Source organism: Pristiophorus japonicus, chromosome 18 (assembly GCF_044704955.1).
Source record: "Pristiophorus japonicus isolate sPriJap1 chromosome 18, sPriJap1.hap1, whole genome shotgun sequence".
Classification (NCBI taxonomy): domain Eukaryota; kingdom Metazoa; phylum Chordata; class Chondrichthyes; family Pristiophoridae; genus Pristiophorus; species Pristiophorus japonicus.
In genome coordinates this window covers 92262067-92283286 of record NC_091994.1, presented here as the reverse complement: position 1 = coordinate 92283286, position 21220 = coordinate 92262067, and the positions used below count along the sequence as shown (strand labels likewise).

The window sequence follows — 21220 nt, the reverse complement described above, 5'->3', positions numbered from 1 at the left end:
GCAACATCCAGCTTCTCTCTCCACTACTTCCTGTCCCTCCTAACTTGGTGTCATCTACAGACTTTAATTATACAGCTCTTTATTCCTCCATCCAAGTCATTTATTAAATATGGTGAAATATTGAGGCCCCATAACAGATCCCTGGGGAACATCACTTACCACATGCTGCCAATCCAGTACCTACCCTTGTCCCCACTCTCCAATTTTCAGCCCAAATCAAAAGGCAACCTCCAATTCAGTGTGCTCTCATTGTTGATAATCTCTTGTGTGGACCCTTAGTGAATGCCTTCTGGAAGTCCGTATAGATAACATCCATAGCTAGCTTTTATTTGTGACTTCCTCAAAGCGTTCAACTTGATTAGTCAGAAATGACTTGCCCGTAACAAATCGATGGCTCTCTCTGATCAGCTCATGTTTGTTCAAGTACTCAGTCACTCTGCCCCTAATGACAAATTTTAGTAACTTCCCCCCTACTGATGATAAACTGACAGGTCTGTAAGTTACCTGGTTTCTCTCTCCCACCCTTCCGAAATAATCTAGTGACATTAGCAAATTTCCTATCTAATGGCATAATTCCCAAATCAAGAGAGCTTTGAAAGGTTATGACTAACTGCAATTTCCTCACCTTTTAATACCCTAGGGTGGAAACGATCATGTCCTGGAGATTTATCTAGTTTAAATCCCATAATTTTTGCCATTACTATATTGTTACTTGTATTGAATCCAATAAGATCCTCCCCTTGATTTTAGTTTTGCTTTTATCACTGGTATTTTAACTTCCTCCATTCTGAAAATGGATATAAAGTTCGGAGTGATTAGCTGCATGAACATTCTGCACGACTTCTGCGCATTCGCGCAGTATCGTGGAGTCGCCCACTGTTACCAATGCTGCACATGCGCAGTACCCAACAGTTGAGGACACGCTTCCTTCAACTCTGGGAGAAGGTCACTGGCTCTGAGCTGGCTGGGAGAAAGAGAGAGGGAATTTTGGGGGGGGGGGGGGGGGGGGGGGTAGAGAAAGAGGGAATTGGAGGAGGGGGGGGAAAGAGAAGGAATTGGAGGGAGGGAGGAGGAGAGGGGATGTGGGGGTGAGAGGGGATTGGAGGGGGCAAAAAGGGATCGGAGGGGTGAGGGAGGAATCGGGGGGAGAGGAGAGCAGTGGGGATGAGAGAAGAACATGATCCAGGACTAAAGGGGGGAGGGGATGAGAGCAAAAACGTGATGGTAAGACGGATCTTCTAACTCCAAACCTCCTTTACACCTGTAGCACGTTCTCTCAACTGCAAATCCTTTACATCCGTACTGCATTTTCCCTCTCCTCCCACTAGACCTGCTTGATTTCTCGGAAAGCTCCGTGAAGTGACATCATTGGACTGAACGAAAGCTGGTCGTCATGACACCGACTATTCACTTCATACCCAATAAACCTGTTACCGATCTCTGTGTGACCCACCCACAATGCCCCCATCTACGGGGGAAGATCAGGAACTTGTTGGGGGAGAACGTCGGGAACCTGGGTGGGAAAGAACTTGGGCAGGAGGAGGTCGTCAGGAACTTGGTGAGGGAAAAGGTGAGAAACTCAGGGGTGTGAGGAAGGTTAGGATCTTGGTGGGGGTGTGGGAGTGGGGAAGGAACTTGATTGTAGGGTAGGAAATTGTCTTAACCACGAAGCTGAGCTCTGCTACCTGGAGCAAGGCAGTCAGAGTGGCTTGAATTACTTTGCAAACTGATTGATTACAGGCAGGCAGGATCTAATTACACATTGATGAGAAACTGCTGGGTGTGGCACACATCAGAAATTAAGTATTGTTTGAAAGGTGACCAATCGGAGGTCTGGTGTTGGAAATAAACGACGCCCCCTGGGGCGGGATTCGGTGACGCGCTCTCTCTGCGCTTGATGTCGGTGTTGAGGTCTCACATTGCCCGCATCATGTCCAGTTCCCCGGCCGCAGTGCGGCCCCGAACCGTCCTCGGGAGCGTGGAGTTTGGGCGGCGCGTGAACGCCGAGCAAAGCGCGGCCATGGTGAGCACGTTCCTGGAGCACGGGCACGACCAACTGGACGGCGCGTTTATGTACGCGGAAGGGCGCGCGGAGCAGATCGTGGGCGCGCTGGGCCTCGGACAGAGAGGTGAGGAGCCCGGACCTGGGGGAGGGGGAGTGGGTCCGTGCAATCCGCCGGTACCGGGAGTGTGCAGTGTCCTTTCTCTCGCCCCCGGTACCCGGGAGTGTGCAGTGCCCTCCCCCGGGCACCCGGGAGTGTGCGTGCAGTCCCCGGGAGTGTGCGGGTACCGAGAGTGCAATCCCTGCGAGTATGCAGACCGTAGGCGTATGTAGTCCTCGGGAGGGCGCAATTCGCGGGCACCCATAGTGTGCAGTCACTGGGCATTTCAGCCCTTCACTCAGTGTTGCCTGGGCAGTGTTGGTGGCAGCAGCAGGGGGTTTAGAACAACTTTGTTTTTATATGTTGACATGTGGGTGTCGCTGGCGAGGCCAGCATTTATTGCCCATCCCTAATTGTCGTTGAGAATATGGTGGTGAGTTGCCTTCTTGAACAGCGGCAGTCCGTGAGGTGCATGTTGCTTTGATTTCTGTTTCTTTCTGTATCTTCCAGTGAAGATCGCAACCAAAGTGAATCCGTGGGATGGGAAGACTTTGAAAGCAGAGAGTGTCCGATGTCAGTTCAACACATCGTTGGAGCGTCTGCAAAGGGAGAGCATCGAGATCCTGTACCTCCATGCCCCAGACCACGAGACACCAATTGAGGAAACACTGGCTGTCTGCCAGGAATTTCACCAACAGGTACAACGCGGAGATTAGAGTCTAACACGAAGGCTGTGGGCATGCAGAGAGGGCAAGTCATACTTGGGTATAGAATCATAGCCACTTGGCCCATCGTGCCTGTGCCGGCTCTGTGAAAGCTATCTAATTAGTCCCACTTGCCATAGCCCATTGAGCAGTACAGTACTGTGTGATCCATCACCGACCCAATCCACGTCTGGACTGGGATCAAACAGGGCTGCATCATCGCCCCAACCCTCTTAATCTTTCTTGCCGCCATGCTCCACCTTATCATCAACAAGCTCCCCGCTGAAATGGAACTAAACTACAGAACCAGTGGGAACCTGTTCAACCTGCACCATCTCCAGGCCAGATCCAAGACCACCCCAACCTCTCGTCGAGCTACAGTACGCGGACGATGCCTGCGTCTGCGCACATACAGAGGCTGACCTCCAGGACATAGTCGCCGTATTTACTGAGGCGTACGAAAGCATAGGCCTTACGCTAAACATCCATAAGACAAAGGTCCTCCACCAGCCTGTCCTCGCTGCACAGTACTGTCCCCCAGTCATCAAGAACCACAGCGCAGCCCTGGACACCGTGGACCACTTCTCCTATCTCGGGAGCCTCCAACAACAAGAGCAGGCATCGATGACGAGATCCAACACCGCCTCCAGCGCTCAAGTGCAGCCTTCGGCCGCCTGAGGAAAAGAGTGTTTGAAGACAAGGCCCTCAAAACTGCCACCAAGCTCATGGTCTACAGGGCCGTAGTAATACCCGCCCTCCTGTATGGCTCAGACACCAAGTCGCTGGAGAAATATCACCAACGATGTCTCCGCAAGATCCTACAAATCCCCTGAGAGGACAGGCGCACCAACATCAGCGTCCTCATCCAGTCTAACATCCCCCAGCATTGAAGAGCTGACCACACTCGATCACCTCTGCTGGGCAGGCCACATAGTTCGCATGCCAGACACGAGACTCCCAAAGCAAGTGCTCTATGCAGAGCTCCTTCACAGCAAACGAGCCAAAGGTGGGCAGTGGAAACGTTACAAGGACACCCTCCAAGCCTCCCTGATGAAGTGTGACATCCCCATTGACACCTGGGAGTCCCTGGCCAAAGACCGCCTTAAGTGGAGAAAATGCATCCAGCAGGCGCTGAGCACCTCGAGTCTCAACGCCGAGAGCATGCAGAAATCAAACGCAGGCAGTGGAAAGAGCGAACGGCAAACCACTTCTTCCCTCGACGTCTATCTGTCCCACCTGTGACAGTCTGTGGCTCTCGTATTGGACTGTACCACCACCAAATAACTCAGTTCAGGAGTGGAAGCAAGTCTTCCTTGATTCTGAGGGACTGCCTATGATGATGATGATTATGATGATGACTGAGGGAGTGCAGGATTGTCAGAACTGCTGCTCTCAGGATGAGACATTAAATCAAGGTCCTGCCTGCCTGTTCCAGTGATTCAGGTGGATGTTAGATCCAATCACATAAGAAATAGGTACAGGAGTAGGCCATTTGGCCCCTTGAGCCTGCTCCGCCATTCAATAAGATCATAGCAGATCTGATCCTGGCCTCAACTCCCCTTCCCCGCCTGCTCCCCATAACCCTTGACTTACTTATCATTCAAAAATTAGCGCCTCTCCACCTTAAATATATTCAATGACACAGCCTCCAAGGCTTCCTAGGGTAGAGAATTCCAAAGATTCATGACCCTCAGAGAAGAAATTCCTCCTAATTTCTGTCTTAAATGGGCGACCCCTTATTCTGAAACTCTGCCCCCTAGTTCTAGATTCCCCCACGAGGGGAAACATCCTCTCTCTATCTACCCTGTCCAGCCCCCTCAGAATCTTGTATATTTCAATAAGATCACCCCTCATTCTTTTAAACGGCAATAAATATAGGCCCAACCTGCTCAACCTCTCTTCATATGACAACCCCTTCATGTCAGGAATCAACCTCGTGAACTTTTTCTGAACTGCCTCCAATGCAAGTATATCCTTCCTTTTTAAATAAGACCAAAACTGTACGCAGTCCTCCAGATGTGGTCTTACCAACGCCCTGTACGGTTGGAGCAGGACTTCCCTGCTTTTATACTCCATTCCATTTACCTTCCTGATTACTTGCTGTACCTGCATGCTAACATTTTGTTTCATGTACAAAAACCACCAGATCCCTCTGTATTGCAGCATTTTGCAATCTCTCCCCATTTAAATAGTAATTTGCTTTTTTATTTTTCCTACCAAAGTGGATAACCTCACATTTTCCCACATTATATACCATCAGCCAAATGTTTGCCCACTTGCTAAGCCTATATATATCCTTTTGTAGATTCTTTACGGCCTCCTCACAACTTGCTTTCCCAGCTATCTTTGTATCATCAGCAAATTTGGCAACGTTACACTCGGTTCCTTCATCCAAGTCATTCATATAAATTGTAAATGGTTGAGGCCCCAGCACTGATCCCTGTGGCACCCCACTAGTTACAGTTTGCCAACCTGAAAATGACCCATTTATCCCGACTGTCTCTTTTCTGTTAGTTAGCCAATCCTCTACCAATGCTAATATATTACCCCCAACCTGTGAACTCTTCTTATCTTGTGCAGTAACCTTTTATGTGGCATCTTATCGAATATGAAGAGGAGCAGGGCGTTCTGCGAGTGTCATGGCCAACATTCCTCCTTCAAAGACAAGTGAACTATTTATATCATCACTGTCTGTTAGGTCTTTGATGCGAGAAAAGTATAACAGTTACTGCCATTGAGTGATTCACTGCATATAACAGGCTTTCAGCAATTTCTGAGATGATCTGATGTTATATGTTTGCATGTCTTCATTTCATGGTAAGAGCAGGGTTTCTGTTAATGATGCATGTGGTGTTAGATATTTTTGCTACTGTGAAATAACTTGTAAAAAGTCCCAATGGTTTAACATCGAATTTTTTTTAGGGGAAGTTTAAAGAACTCGGCCTCTCAAACTATGCCTCATGGGAAGTGGCAGAGGTGCATTCACTCTGTAAACATAACAACTGGGTCCTTCCCACAATCTATCAGGTACGTCAAGAGTGAGAGTCGCAACATTCAACCAGCTGGAGGATCTAACTCTGTAAGCTTCTCTTTTAATTATTGTGCTCATCTGACGTATTTCCTTGTATTTGTGGATTTATTAGCATGTTATTTCTGTTTTTTCACTTCACTATTCCAAAACAGTCCTGGCCGGAGGATCTAACTCTGTAAGCTTCTCTTTTAATTATTGTGCTCATCTGACGTATTTCCTTGTATTTGTGGATTTATTAGCATGTTATTTCTGTTTTTTCACTTCACTATTCCAAAACAGTCCTGGCCGGCCTCACACATTCTACCCTCCGTAAACTTGAGGCCACCCAAACTCTACTGCCTGTGTCCTAACTCGCACCAAGCCCCATTCACTCATCATCCCAGTGCTCGCTGACCTGCATTGGCTCCCGGTTAAGCGCCTTGATGGTAAAATTCTCAGCCTTGTTTTCAAATCCCTTCATGGCCTCGCCTCATCTCTGTAATCTCCTCCAAGATCTCTGCACTCCTCCAATTCTGGCCCCTTGAGCATCCCTGATTTTAATTGCTCCGCCGTTGGTGACCAGGCCTTCAGCTGCCAAGATCCTAAGCTCTGGAATTCCTGCCTAAACCTCTCCACCTGTCCTCCTTTGAGACGCTTTTGGTAATTTGCCCTGATTTTTCCTTGTGTGTCTCGGTGTCAAACTTTGTTTGATGATCGCCCCTGTGAAGCACCTTGGGACGTTTTACTACATTAAAGGCATTGCATCAATACAAATTGTTTTAGAAATTTGGACACTGTCCTTTGGAGGTTAGGACATGTCTCCCGGTGAGTGATTCTCCCATACCATAAAATCACTGGCCTGTGCCACATCCCAACACATGCTGTGCACCTGCTCCTGGATTGCTGCCAGTGTTGTTCCAGAGTTCCCCACTACGTTGCGCTCTTGTCTTGAGGTGTTTAGTCTTGTCAATTCTCCATGATGGCATGTTTGAGGCTGATAAGTGAGGAATTGAGTGTGTCCATTGCTTCCACATGGCACATAATGGCTTTCCAGCCTTACTGCTGCGTACCTCTAACCTTCAGTCCTCCAACCCTTAAACTCTGTACTCTTGTGCCACTCCCTTCACTCCACCATTTGGCAGCTATGCCTTCAGTAGTTTGAATTCCCTCCCTAAACCTCTCCTCTCTCTCAACTCCTTACAGCCCTTTCTTGAACCTACCACTTTGACCAAGCTTTTAGCTGCCTGTTCTAATAGCTCCTTCCTTGGCTCATTGACAATTTTTTGTCTGATTACGCCTCTGTGAAACATCTTGGGATATTTTTCTACTTTAAAGGTGCTGTATAATTGCAAGTTGTTAGCCACAAAGCTAAATATCTGGGAGCCGAGTAGTTGGTGCCCATTATTCTGGTTGGATGCGTGTTTTCCACATATAGATGGTTCGTTCTGGAATGATTTTATTTCTGTTTGCAGGGAATGTACAATGCCACCACCCGGCAAGTGGAGGTGGAACTCCTTCCCTGTCTCCGGCATCTAGGGATGAGATTTTATGCCTACAACCCACTTGCAGGTACAGCATCATTCCAGAAATAGATGGAACATGGGATCAATGTCAGAACCTAGCAAAACATTGTTACTGAAATTGTTCCTTTTGAATTATCCAGCTCTGCTGCACCATGTGGATATTCAGAAAAGGTTTCCAAGTAGTTTAAAGCCCAATGGCTGAGCCCCACCCTTCTCTGGTCTGTGCTGAGTTAGACCATTTCCACTGCAGTGCAATTGGGGCTATACGTGGACTCAGGAAAAAAATCTGATCCCTGTCCAGTGACCCACAATTATAAATGCATGTGCGGACATCCGATAAAATAATCCCCCCCCCCCCCCCCCTTGAAGGAATCGTTACGTGGATGAGTGGGGGAGTAATGGTCAACGCCTTAAGGTGAAGGGAGGAACGGGGTCCATTCCCAGTCCTCATAAAATGGATAGCCAAGTCAGCCCAGGCCCCACTCTGAACTTCAGCCTCCAGATCATTTATAGGTTCAAGAAAGGGCTTTAAGGAGTTGAGAGAGGAGAGTATTGCAGAAGACTTTGTGGGGAGGGGGAGGGGATCCCTGAGGAATGGAGAATATAAACACTGTCTCATTGGTGCAGGTGGGCTGCTGACCGGGAAATACCAATTTGAAGATAAAAACGAGAAGCAGCCCACTGGCCGCTTCTTTGGAAACAGCTGGGCCGAGGCATACAGAAACAGGTGCGCTCTCTGCTACCGTCAGGCTTCACATTCTACCCCTTCCCTGTAGCGGCAACGAGCTGTTTGGCACCTCACTTCTCAGTCATTTCTAAGCTTTGCATTTTCCGTTATTCTCTCTGAATAATGTTCTTTCCTTGCTTTCGACCATGGTTCAGGTACTGGAAGGAGCATCATTTTCAAGCCTTAGATTTAGTGAAGAAAGCAATAGATGCAACGTACAGCTGTGAGAAGCCAAGCCTGACAGCAGCAGCTTTACGTTGGATGTATCATCACTCCAAACTGCAGGTACAGCACAAATTCTGCCACGTAAATATCAATGTCACAAATTATAACTCATTAGAGCGATGACTTGGCCCAATGGAAACTTAGCCCCAGGTCACTGATTCACTCAGCAGTTTGCGGTTTGAGGACTGTTCTCAGGGATAGTCCCTAACCTGCTCATTCCAGTTTCCCCATTCAGTGGTGGTCCCTAACCTGCTCATTCTTCAATTTCCCCATTCAGCGATGGTCTGTAACCTGCTCATTTTCCACTTTTTTCATTGAGATGGTCCTTAACCAGCTCATTTTTCACCTTCCCTCGTCATAGAAAATTATGACACAGGTTATTCGGTCCATCGTGTCCGTCAAAAAAAGAGTGGACCCAGCCTCTTCCCACCTTTTCAGCGCTAGGTCTACAACCCTGTAGGCTCCTTAAGTGCACATCCAAGTTTTTAAAGGTGATAAGGGTTTCTGCCTCTATCACCCTTTCAGGCAGTGAGTTCCAGACCCCATCATCCTCTCTGTTAAAATCATTTCCTCAGCTCCCCTCTAATCCTTCTACCAACTACTTTAAATCTCTTCAGATAGGATTGTCACATACAATAAATACAAGGGCTGACATCTTGTTCGTTTTCTCCAGGGAGATCTTGGTGACGCGGTTGTAATTGGGATGTCAACGATGGAGCAGCTCCAACAAAACCTGGCTGCGTCTGAAGAAGGGCCACTTGCCCCAGCTGTGGTCGAAGCCTTTAATGAAGCTTGGAACCTCGTAGCACACGACTGCCCAAATTACTTTCGATAAGGCAGATCGCCTGTGCTCTGCTTAAAATACCAGCACTGAAATGAATTTAATAATTATTGCAATTAGAAAAAATATAATTTCCTGTATAACCAATTTTTAATGATTTTGCTTCTAGGAGCTGAATTTAGCAACCGGTACAGGTGAATTGCTTCATGTAAGCCATGTTCAGGTGGCTTGGCATCCTGCAAACCTGGTGGAAGTTGCTGATCTGCTATGAGAAATTAGTGATGGTCGGGCTGGGCAAGGGAGGGGTAACTGTCCTGTAATAAGGAATCAGGCAGAGAACCAGTCTAGGGGAAAAACCGTGGTATCAATGAGGAAGTTCTCAGTTACTTCCATCTTATAACTGCTGGAGAATTTAACTAAACACTTAATAGAATTAAAGCTGTTAGCAACAATACAAAATTGTTTCCAATCTGTCTTCAATGGAGAATAAAAACCAAAACTGGTTCACATTTATAAATGGAGACTGCTGAGGTAAACTGGTTCCATTATGTTACTTTCCCAACACTGCTGAGTGTCACTGTAACCCCGAAGTTGGGGAGGAGAAGGGAATAGTTACTGTCTGATATTTACAAGTGTGGATGTACACAGATGGATAATATATTAGCGCATTGACAACAGCCAGGGCTCAGTGGTAGCATGTTCACCTCCAAGTCTCAAGGTTGTAGTGGGTAGAAATTGCACTCCAGGATTTGAGCACATAATCTTGACCGGCCCTTCAGTACAGTACTGTCAGAGCTACCGTTCGTCAGACGAGACGTTAAACTGATATCCCGTATACCTGTGCAGGTGGACATAAGATGCTCGGGCCCTTTTCCAAGAGCAGGGAGTTCGGGCCAACCTTCATACCTCAGTGACCATTTGCACACTGCTGCTAGTGGTATCTTGCTGTCCACAAATTGGCTGGTGCCTACAGCAATAACTATACTTCAAAACCATTCACTGGCCACGAAGAGCTCAGACAGGCATTATATAAACAAGTTATTTTTTCTGTAACACTAGGATGTATAAAAGCCATATTAATCAATCAGTTGAGGCCCCAGAGGTCAATACAAAGATCAGATCCCTTGTGCCTATTGTATCACCAGGTGAGGACTAGCCAATAATAAATTGGTTAAAGTGCCACACTTTTATTAAAAATCCACACCCACGTTAGTGTCCATAAATGCAGCAATTAATATCACAAATGTTTGTGACATTGCTGGTTCCAGTCACCGGAGTTCACCCCTGGGCTACAGCCCAACTTTCACTCAGTCACTCCTGCTCATCTTCCATCTCCTCCGCCTCTTTGCTGCTTTTCCCACTAACGTCAGTCGCTGACAGTAGCTCAATTTCACCCGTCTCAGAGTTCCACATACTGTTTATCGTCACTTTGAACGCCGCCATCTCAATACCAAGTAGTTTCTGGAAGAACGAAAAGTGGACAATTCAGAATTTGCACGCAACTTCCACATCACCAATATTTACATTTTTGTAATGCTGCAAATTTGGGAAATGTTATTACAGCTGTACCTGCAGCCATGTTTTTCCATTTATTGGCCCATTCCACCTTAACGTGTGGAGGAGGTGGTGGTATTGGCCTGTACTGTAGCTGAATAGGATCCATGTACAAAGTGTTGAAGCAGTAATTGCCAAGGACTCTGTCCTCAATTAAGCCGAAATGGCCAGTTTTCACTGTTTATGCATTTACAATGTTTGACCTCCCTTCAGAGAAATTCTCCAAATTAAAGCCAAATTGCTGCTTCTCACAGCAGCTTCAGTTTCTGAAAGTTATATTTTAAAGTAAAAACTAACCAGAAGACGTGCTTGTTCGGGGGTCAGTGAGGCACCTTCTTTGCACACATCATGATCAGACAATAACGTCACAACACCTAGGAGACAGAGACCACACAAGTGAAATCTAACTACTGCTTATCTTAAATCTTATTCTGCCCATGCGTGACAATAGAGGAAGAGCGCATCACCGGTTACGCACAAGTTGCTGTTGGTCTTTACCGTACCTTTCTTCAGCGTGGTTGGTAACCCGAGCTGCCTCAGCTGTGGCTCCATAGAGTGCGTGAACTGTGGCAGCGGCCCAGCATCAAGTGTAACGGCCATTGTAGCTCTGTTCCCAGACCGAGCAAAATCGGACTCCGTGTACTGATCAAACCACCTGTAGTTTAGAGCGAGGGCGAGAGACAGCATGTTGGATAACTTAGCAGAAACATTAAAGGCTTAAAAAGCAAGAGTGGGAGCTGTAGAGTCCTCAACTCCAGAACATATTCACACGAAGCATATACTGCAGACAAGGTCACTTATGACCTGCATCTTTCTTTCCCGGACCAAGGAGTGCTGAGCCTGCGTGGAACCTTCCTTTAAGTACCTGGCTGACCAGGTGAGGGGTGTTTACCACCTGTGGTCAAGGTGTGTATTTCACAGTTGTGTACAGTGTTGTTACATATTGGTTACAGTTAGATGAAGGTTACAAACATGACATCACCTCCCCCCTCATGTCTTTGGGTCAAAGATTGAGTCTTTCAGGCGGTCGATGCTCTCTCCTGGAGCGCCGCAGTTGTGGCTCTGGTGGTTGAGCCGTGGCATGCGTCTCTGTTGCCCGAGTTGGTTCCGGCCTGTCCGCAGGGACTCTGCATGCTGTTGACTGTCCTTGTTGCTCGTTCACTGGCAGTGGTGTGGTTGACATCCCATGGTCTATTTCAGGTTCCTCAGTGTCCATGCTGAACCTTTTCTTTACCTGGTCCAGATGTTTGCGGCATATCTGCCCATTGTTTAGTCTGACCACTATGAACCTATTTCCCTCTTTACCAATTACAGTGCCCTTAAGCCACTTGGGTCCAAGTGCATGGTTAAGCATAAATACCAGGTCATCCATTTCTATACAGCTCTCCAATGAGTTTCGATCATGGCACTCGGTTTGGGATTGCCACTTGCCCTCAACAATGTCTGCCAGGGCTGGGTGAATGAGGGACAGCCGCGTTTTGAGCGTGCGTTTCATGAGGAGTTCCGCATGAGCGAGTGCGGGCGGGATCTATAGGTCAGCAGGAGACGCGATAGGTGGTACTGAAGAGAGGTCCCTGGATACGGAGTATGCCTTGTTTTATGACTTGGACCGCACATTCTGCCTGGCCATTGGAAGCTGGCTTGAACGGCGCCGTCCGGACATGTTTAATGCCATTGCCCGACATAAACAGCTGGAATTCATGGCTGGTGAAACATGGGCCACTGTCGCTGACCAGAATGTCTGGCAAGCCGTGGGTCGCAAAAACCGTGCGCAGACTCTCCACGGTGATGGATGTCGTGCTCAAGTTTAATATGATGCACTCGATCCATTTCGAGTATTCATCGACTACAATCAAGAAAATTTTTCCCATGAACGGCCCCGCATAGTCCACGGGCTGAGTGGGGCCTCCCTGGATGCATCGCCCAGCTGGGCGCACGTCGTGCACCTGCGAACCCAGTGTTCCAGGTCTAAGTCAATCCCCGGCCACCATACATGTGACCGGGCAATGGCCTTCATTAGCACAATGCCAGGGTGCTCGCTGTGGAGTTCCCTTCCTTTCTGGGCATGACTACCCAGCTGTCCCATAGTAGGCAGTCGGCTATGATGGAGAGCTCATCCATCTGTCTGTGAAACGGTCTGACCTCCTCGGGGCACGTCCAGTGCACGGGCGCCCAATCCCCAGTCAGGACACATTTCTTTATCATGGTTAGGAGGGGGTCCCTGTTGGTCCAGAGTTTGATCTGGCAGGTTGTGATGGGGGAGCCTGCGGTGTCAAAAGCCTCAACAGCATGACCATCTCAGCGCTTTGCTCCGCTGCCCCCTCGGTGATGGTCAGTGGAAGCCTGCTGGGCGCGTCAGCACAATTTTGTGTGCCTGGCCGGTGCCGTATGGTGTAGTCATACGCAGCCAGCGTGAGAGCCCATCGCTGTATGCGAGCTGACGCATTGGCATTGACAACATCCCTGTTGTCTGACAGCAAGGCTAATGGCTTGTGGTCCATTTCTAACTCTAACTGTCTGCCGAAAAGATACTGGTGCATCTTTTTCACACCGTAAACGCAAGCGAGTGCTTCCTTTTCGACCATGCCGTACCCACGCTCTGCCTGGGAGAGCGACCTGGAGGCATAAGCCACCGGTTGTAGTCGGCCGTTGTCATTTCCCTGCTGCAACACACACCCAACCCCGTATGATGATGCATCGCACGTTTAAAGTATTTTTTTTATATAACAGGGGTCATACAAAGTCAACAGTTTGTTAGAACAAAGCAGGTTCCGTTCCACGCCCTGTTGAAAGCCTGTTCCTGACAGTCCCCCCCCAAAACCAGTCACAACCCTTATGCTGGAGCACATGTAACGGCTCCAACAATGTGCTTAAGTTAGGCAGGAAGTTCCCGAAATAGTTCAAAAGTCCCAGGAACGATCGCAACTCTGACGTGTTGCCGGGCCGGGGAACTCGACGGATCGCCTCAGTTTTGGATTTGGTAGGGCGGATCCCGTCTGCGGCAACCCTTCCTGCCCAAACATTCAACCTCTGGGGCCAAAAACACACACTTGGCCTTTTTCAGCCGCAGGCCTATCCGGTCCAGTCGGTGTAGCACCTCCTCCAGGTTATGGAGGTGTTCCTCGGTGTCTCGACCTGTTATTAGGACGACGTCTTGGAATACGATTGTGCCGGAAATGGATTTGAGCAAGCTTTCCATGTTCCTCTGGAAGATTGCAGCCGCTGAACGAATGCCAAACGGACACCTGTTTTGGATGAATAATTGCTTGTGCGTCGTGATGGTGGTCAGAAGCTTGGATTCTTCAGCCAGTTCCTGAGTCATGTAGGCCGAGGTGAGGTCCAAATTAGTGAACAGCTTGCCACCTGCCAACGTGGCAAAAAAGGTCCTCTGCTCTCGGGAGCGGGTATTGGTCATGCAGTGACACTCGGTTGATGACGGCTTTGTAGTCTCCGCAGATCCTGACCGAGCCATCCGCTTTAAGGACGGGAACGATGGGACTTGCCCAGTCACTGAATTCAATGGCCGAGATTATGCCCTCTCTGAGCAGCCTGTCCAATTCACTCAATTTTCTCACGCATCACATACGGCACCGCTCTGGCTTTGTGGTGTACTGGTCTGGCGTCCGGGGTAATGCGTATCACTACTTTGATGCCCATGAACGTTCAGACACCGGGTTGAAACAGTGACCTGAATTTTGTAGGACCTGCGAGCATGAACTTCGCTCCACAGACGAAATGGCGTGCACATCTCCCCATTTCCAGTTCATCTCTGCTAACCAGCTCCTTCCCAAAAGCGCAGGGCCATTTCCCGGAACAATCCAGAGTGGCAGGCGGTTCTGTGATCCATTGTGTGTTACCACCAGGTTTGCACTGTCTAGCACTGGGATGATTTCTTTGGTGTACATACGGAGCTGCGTGTCAATGCGTTCCAGTTTGGGCCTGCTAGCTCTCTGTGGTCATGGTCTCTCAAGTTGTTGGGCGCTCATAAGTGACTGGCTAGCTCCCGTATCCAGCTCCATGCGCACCAGGATGCCATTCAATAAAACTTTCATCATCATGGGTGGCGTTTTGGTGGATGAGCTGCGGACGTCAGCCACATGAACCTGTTGAACCTCAGCATCCATGGCTTTGCCCCAGACATCGTCCTGCATTGCAGACCCCTCGTCTGATTGCTCTGTTTCATAGATTAGCCTCGTTGCAGCCTTTCTGCACATTCTAGCCAAATGTCCTCTGGCATTGCAATTCTTGCAGGTGAACTGCTGGAACTTGCAGCTTTTAGCAGTATGTCTACCCCCGCATCTCCAGCATTGGTTGAGATTGTTGTTCACAAAGGGGCTGTTACCAGGCATTCCTCACTGATTGTCCCCTTGGTTGTTTCTAAGCACTCTGGTGGTGGGTGTCAACTGTCCCATCGCAGGACGCATTGTTCCTCTTGATGGCGTGAACTGCTGATCCTCCTGCCATTGTCTCTGTTGCTGTCCCACCCTAGAGTCTGTTGCTGCCTGGGCGGTGTCGAATTGCCCTTACCTGCCTGGGTGGTGTCAAATTGCCCTTGCCTGCCTGCAGGGTTCTGTATCACTTTTACAACATTAACTCCCTGGTTCATCACCATGTTGAAACCAGGGCTGCGTGCGTAAATTATCTTGGTCTCCTCGTCCCCTGCCAAGAAGGTCTGAGCTATCAAAGCTGTCCTTTCCAAAGTCAAGTCCTTGGTCTCAATAAGCTTCCTGAAAATACCGGCATGACTAATGCCCTCAATGAAAAAATCTCTTAACATCTCCCCCCTGTAGGCGTCTGTGAACTTACAGAAGCTGGCCAAGCGCCTCGGGTCTGCAATGAAGTCTGAGATGTTTTGCCCTTCCCAACGCCGGTGTATGTGGAACCGGTGCCGGGCCACGTGTACGCTGCTCGCCGGTTTCAGATGTTCGCTGATCAGCTGGCTGAGCTCTTCGAAGGACTTGTCGGCCGGCTTGAGAGGTGCAATCAGGTCTTTAATCAGCGTGTATGTTTTTGTCCCGCAGCTTGTCAGTAGATGCACCCTCCGCTTGTCAGCCACTCCCACTCCCAGCCAGTCCTTTGTGACAAAGATCTGCTGGGGTCACTCCACAAAATGGTCCCAGTCCTCACCCACACAGTAACGTTCCTCTGTGCTACCGCTGGCCATCCTTGTGGTTCAGTGATTCCCATTTCTCGTCGCCAGATGTAGAGTCCTCAACTCCAGAACATATTCACACAAGGCATATACTGCAGACAAGGTCACTCATGACCTGCACCTTTATTCTCCGGACCAAGGAGTGCTGAGCCTGCGTGGAACCTCCTTTTAAGTACCTGGTTGACCAGGTAAGGGGTGTCTCCCACAAGTTCACCATCTGTGGTCAAGGTGTGTATTTCACAGTTGTATACAGTGTACAGTGTTGTTACATATTGGTTACAGTTAGGTGAAGGTTACAAACATGTCAGGAGCAGGTCAGAGAAAGTAGGCAGAAAAAATGTTGGGATACTCACTCAATCACCTCCGTCTTTGTGCGATTAGTAAACAGGAGACCAACTTCACCTTGCAACTGTTTACTGACCTGCAGGGAAAAAAACACTTTTAAGACAGAATGTAAAATACTACAGATGCTGGAAATATTCATCAGGTCAGGCAGCATCTGGAGGGAGCAATGCAGGGTTAACACATCGGGTCACTGACCCTTCATAACTGACAAAAGGCCATCGATCTGAAACACGAACCCGTTAAACTTTGCATTGTGGAAATGTTGGTTGAAATGTGCAGTGACCGATCCTGCACATGGCCCAGTCACCGAGAGCTCACCTTGTGCAAACCATCCTTGTACTCGTCCGCTGGTCCCCTTCCCAGAGCCACCATCATCACTTTGTTTTTACCAAAGAAAAACCTGCAGAAGCACAATGCAAGATAGTTTTACCCATAGTTACTTAAGAGACTGTTAGCAACACCTACTCCTGTTCCCATTCTGCATTACAGAAATGAAACTAACGCGCAGTGGCCTGGTTCCCATCTTACTGCCATTGGTATGGAGGTCGCTGATTGCAATGCGGGCAGGCACAGCAGGAGGGGCAAAGGAGCGGCAAGAGTTTGTAGAAGGAAGTGATCATGGCCCAGGAAAGGCGTGAGTCTGGGGCCCAGAAGAGGCGAGGACCCAGGGGCAGCGTGGGCCAGCCCACACTGCTATATGTGTGCGTGCTCGGTCTGTGCAGCAGAGCTGGTTTCCAGTCGTCTTGGGTAATCCTTGTCACTGGACCAAGACCTAGCTCTGTCAAGCCCGTGTGGTGGCTGGTGTGCAATGGCCACCCCACATTAAAAAAATCCACGCACAGGCATCTTCCACCCTCCAAGATGTCGTTCGGGATCTGGAATATTAGGTCCTTCATTGAAACACCTGTGAACTCATCCTTTTTTGGCGTGGAAGCAAGTCATCCTTGCTTTGAGGGACTGCCTATGATGATGCGTCTGGGGAGAGAAGTTTATCCTCCAGTGATTTAAACACCACCAAAAATCCCAGTGACTCACCGGCTGTGTTTCCAGGCACTCCGCATGTCTTTCAATTTGTTATTTCTCATGTTCTCAATAGAAAAGACAAAAAGATTCTTGTAGGTGTCCACACATTTTCGTAACTGAAAAACAAGATGTTGACAAATATCAGTAACAAGGATTCAAAAAAAATCATCAGCATACTTTGGCCAACTTTCTACCGGATATTTTATTAGATTCAATGTTGAAGAATTAACTAATGTTTTTACAACAACATACATTTATAGAGCACCTTTAACATAGGGAAACATACAAAAAGTGCCTCACAGAAGCGTTAGCAAACAAAATTTGACACCGAGCCACATTTGGAGATATTAGGACAGGTCCTTGTGCATGAAACACAAAAAGTTAGTATGCAGGTACAGCAAGTAATCAGAAAAGCAAATGAAATGTTGGCCTTTATTGCAAGGGGGATGGAGTATAAAAGCAGAGAAGTCCTGCTACAACTGTACAGGGTATTGGTGAGACCACACCAAGAGTACTGCGTACAGTTTTGGTCTTATTTAAGAAAGGATATACTTGCATTGAAGACAGTTCAGAGAAGGTTCACGAGGTTGATTCCAGAGATGAGGGGGTTGACTTATGAAGAAAGGTTAAGCAGGTTGTGCCACTAAACATTGGAGTTTAGAAGAATGAGAGGTGATATTATTGAAACATATAAGATACTGAGGGGGCTCGACAAGGTAGGTGCAGAGAGGATGTTTCCACTCGTGGGGGAATCCAGAACTAGGGGGCATAGTTTAAGAATAAGGGGTCGTCCATTTAGAACTGAGATGAGGAAGAATTTCTTCTCTGAGTGTCATAAATCTGTGGAATTCTCTGCCCCAGAGAGCTGTGAAGGCATTGAACATATTTAAGGTGGAGATAGATTTGTGAGCGTCAAGGGAGTAGTGAAGGGTTAAGGGGAGCAGGCAGGAAAGTGGAGCTGAACCCAAGATCAGATCAGCCATGATCTTATTAAATGGCGGAGCAGGCTCGAGGGGTCAAATAGCCTGCTCCTGCTCCAAATTCTTATGTAACCAAATGATTGGACAAAGTTAGGTTTTGAGGAACGTCTTAAAAGGAGGAGAGGGGTTTCGGGAAGGAATTCCGGAGCTTAGGGTCCAGACGGCTGAAGGCACGGCCATTAATGATAGGGTGAAGGTTACAGAGATAGTGAGCGGTGAGGCCATGGAGGGATTTCAACAAAAGAATGAGAATTAAATATGTTAAGCTTTGCCGGGCCGGGAGCCAACGCAGGTCAGCGAGCACAGGAATGACAGGTGAGCGGAACTTGGTGCAAGTTAGAATACAGACAGCTGAGTTTTGGATGAGCTGAAGGTTATGGAAAGTGGAAGGCCAGCCAGGAGAGCATTGGAATAGTGTACAGGTGACAAAGGCATGGATGAGGGTTTCAGCAGCAGATGGGTTTCAGCAGGGGCAGAGACTGGATCTCATGGATAAGATGAGCCCAGAGAGGGTATGAGTGGAGAAAGGAGAGAAATGAGAGAAAGACACATGTTTGGAGTTGGGGGGAGGAGAGGATTCTTAGCTTGGTGGACAAGGGAAACATAGAAACATAGAAAATAGGTGCAGGAGCAGGCCATTCAGCCCTTCTAGCCTGCACCGCCATTCAATGAGTTCATGGCTGAACATGAAGCTTCAGTACCCCCTTCCTGCTTTCTCGCCATACCCCTTGATCCCCCGAGTAGTAAGGACTTCATCTAACTCCCTTTTCAATATATTTAGTGAATTGGCCTCAACTACTTTCTGTGGTAGAGAATTCCACAGGTTCACCACTCTCTGGGTGAAGAAGTTTCTCCTCATCTCGGTCCTAAATGGCTTACCCCTTATCCTTAGACTGTGACCCCTGGTTCTGGACTTCCCCAACATTGGGAACATTCTTCCTGCATCTAACCTGTCCAAACCCGTCAGAATTTTAAACGTTTCTATGAGGTCCCCTCTCACTCTTCTGAACTCCAGTGAATACAAGCCCAGTTGATCCAGTCTTTCTTGATAGGTCAGTCCCACCATCCCGGGAATCAGTCTGGTGAATCTTCGCTGCACTCCCTCAATAGCAAGAACGTCCTTCCTCAAGTTAGGAGACCAAAACTGTACACAATACTCCAGGTGTGGCCTCACCAAGGCCCTATACAACTGTAGCAACACCTCCCTGCCCCTGTACTCAAATCCCCTCGCTATGAAGGCCAACATGCCATTTGCTTTCTTAACCGCCTGCTGTACCTGCATGCCAATCTTCAATGACTGATGTACCATGACACCCAGGTCTCGCTGCACTTTCCCCCTTCCTAATCTGTCACCATTCAGATAATAGTCTGTCTCTCTGTTTTTACCACCAAAGTGGATAACCTCACAGTTATCCACATTATACTTCATCTGCCACGCATTTGCCCACTCACCTAACCTATCCAAGTCACTCTGCAGCCTCATAGCATCCTCCTCGCAGCTCACACTGCCACCCAACTTAGTGTCATCCGCAAATTTGGAGACACTACATTTAATCCCCTCGTCTAAATCATTAATGTACAATGTAAACAGCTGGGACCCCAGCACAGAACCTTGCGGTACCCCACTAGTCACTGCCTGCCATTCTGAAAAGTACCCATTTACTCCTACTCTTTGCTTTCTGTCTGACAACCAGTTCTCAATCCACGTCAGCACACTACCCCCAATCCCATGTGCTTTAACTTTGCACATTAATCTCCTGTGTGGGACCTTGTCGAAAGCATTCTGAAAGTCCAAATATACCACATCAACTGGTTCTCCTTTGTCCACTTTACTGGAAACATCCTCAAAAAATTCCAGAAGATTTGTCAAGCATGATCTCCCTTTCACAAATCCATGCTGACTTGGACCTATCATGTCACCATTTTCCAAATGCGCTGCTATGACATCCTTAATAATTGATTCCATCATTTTACCCACTACTGAGGTCAGGCTGACCGGTCTATAATTAGGAAGGGAAGCCACAGATGAGCTGGGCAAGAGAGAGGGGTGGAGGGGGCAGGAGGATAAGAGTTTAAGGAGATGGTAGTGGAGAAAAAACGGGGATTATCTTTGTGCTTGATGTGGTCCAGTCAGATCGCGCAAATGCATAAACCATCATGCCTGAGTGGGAGAGAGTGAGGGTTTTACTGGGGAGAAGGGTATCAGAGGAGGCGGTGTAAATGTGATTGAGCAGATCGACAGCTGCAGAAATATCTTGGTGAACCGAGAGCCAAAGACTAGACAGTTGGGAGGTGGTGAGGTTGGGAGCGGAAATGACCAGCGATGGCCTGGTATGTTACCGAGACAATGGAGCAGAGAATGGGATACAACAGAGGGAGAGGCCGGAGTGGCCGCCTGTTAATGGGACAAAGCGGTCAATGGGATTGTTGACTCACCTCCTCGATCAGGTTTTGTTTGATTTGTAACCCTTTCTTAGTTGTTTTAGTCAAAGAAACTGCAGAAATAAAACAAAAGACATGAAGTTTATGGAACGATTTAATCCGAGAGCCAGGCCTCGGCTCGTGAGGATTCTGACCCCGAGTTGTTGAAACTCTCGGATTCTGTAACATCGCGGTTTTGTCAAGAAACAAACAAAATGATCCTCCGGCCGCCCCGGCTCTTACCCCGCTTGTCGCGGCGGGATCGCGGCATGGTGTCGGTGCTCTCGCTGCTCCGGGTGAGGTGGGTGCTGTGCGGTGGGGCCGGGTGTGTCTACTCGAGGTCTGGTGCCGGGTGCCTCTCGCACCTCTTCACATTCACGCTGCCCCTGACTCCGCGTTCAGGACCCCGCGCCGCGCGGGGTGTGATGGGAATAATGGCGCCTTCATTCCGCCTGAATATTTACAAACGGCAAAACCAGTTCTGAGATTTTTTTAAAATCAGACACGGACACAACGCGTCAGATTTTATTGAGTCATCCAAATGTCAAGGCCGCAGGGGAACAGTCCATCCGTGCGACCTGGGGATATTACAAAAGCTGACTCTGGGATTCTGTGCATTCTGGGATATTGGAGGACCCGGCTCTCTCTGCATTCTGGGATACCGGAGGACCCT

At 48.3% G+C, this 21220-nt stretch overlaps 2 protein-coding genes across 3 annotated transcripts; one reads left to right on the top strand and one right to left on the bottom strand.

Moving 5' to 3' along the window:
• The first annotated feature begins 1876 nt into the window (after nucleotides 1-1876).
• akr7a3 (aldo-keto reductase family 7, member A3 (aflatoxin aldehyde reductase)) lies at nucleotides 1877-9531 on the top strand. Its single transcript, XM_070860358.1, has 7 exons — nucleotides 1877-2129; nucleotides 2613-2800; nucleotides 5729-5833; nucleotides 7289-7385; nucleotides 7967-8066; nucleotides 8222-8351; nucleotides 8965-9531. The coding sequence occupies exons 1-7, from the start codon at nucleotides 1898-1900 to the stop codon at nucleotides 9124-9126; spliced, it is 1014 nt and encodes a 337-aa protein (XP_070716459.1). The 5' UTR covers nucleotides 1877-1897; the 3' UTR covers nucleotides 9127-9531.
• Nucleotides 9532-10235: 704 nt separating this feature from the next.
• On the bottom strand, nucleotides 10236-21132 carry mrto4 (MRT4 homolog, ribosome maturation factor). 2 transcript variants are annotated; one of them, XM_070860359.1, is made up of 8 exons: nucleotides 20791-21132; nucleotides 20563-20621; nucleotides 17159-17262; nucleotides 16442-16523; nucleotides 16132-16199; nucleotides 11130-11281; nucleotides 10924-11000; nucleotides 10236-10533 (listed from the first exon to the last, which is right to left on the bottom strand). In XM_070860359.1, the coding sequence occupies exons 1-8, from the start codon at nucleotides 20816-20818 to the stop codon at nucleotides 10384-10386; spliced, it is 720 nt and encodes a 239-aa protein (XP_070716460.1). In that variant the 5' UTR covers nucleotides 20819-21132; the 3' UTR covers nucleotides 10236-10383. The 2 variants fall into 2 exon arrangements, with proteins under 2 accessions (XP_070716460.1, XP_070716461.1); XM_070860360.1 differs by lacking the exon at nucleotides 20563-20621.
• Between the last annotated feature and the right edge of the window lie 88 nt (nucleotides 21133-21220).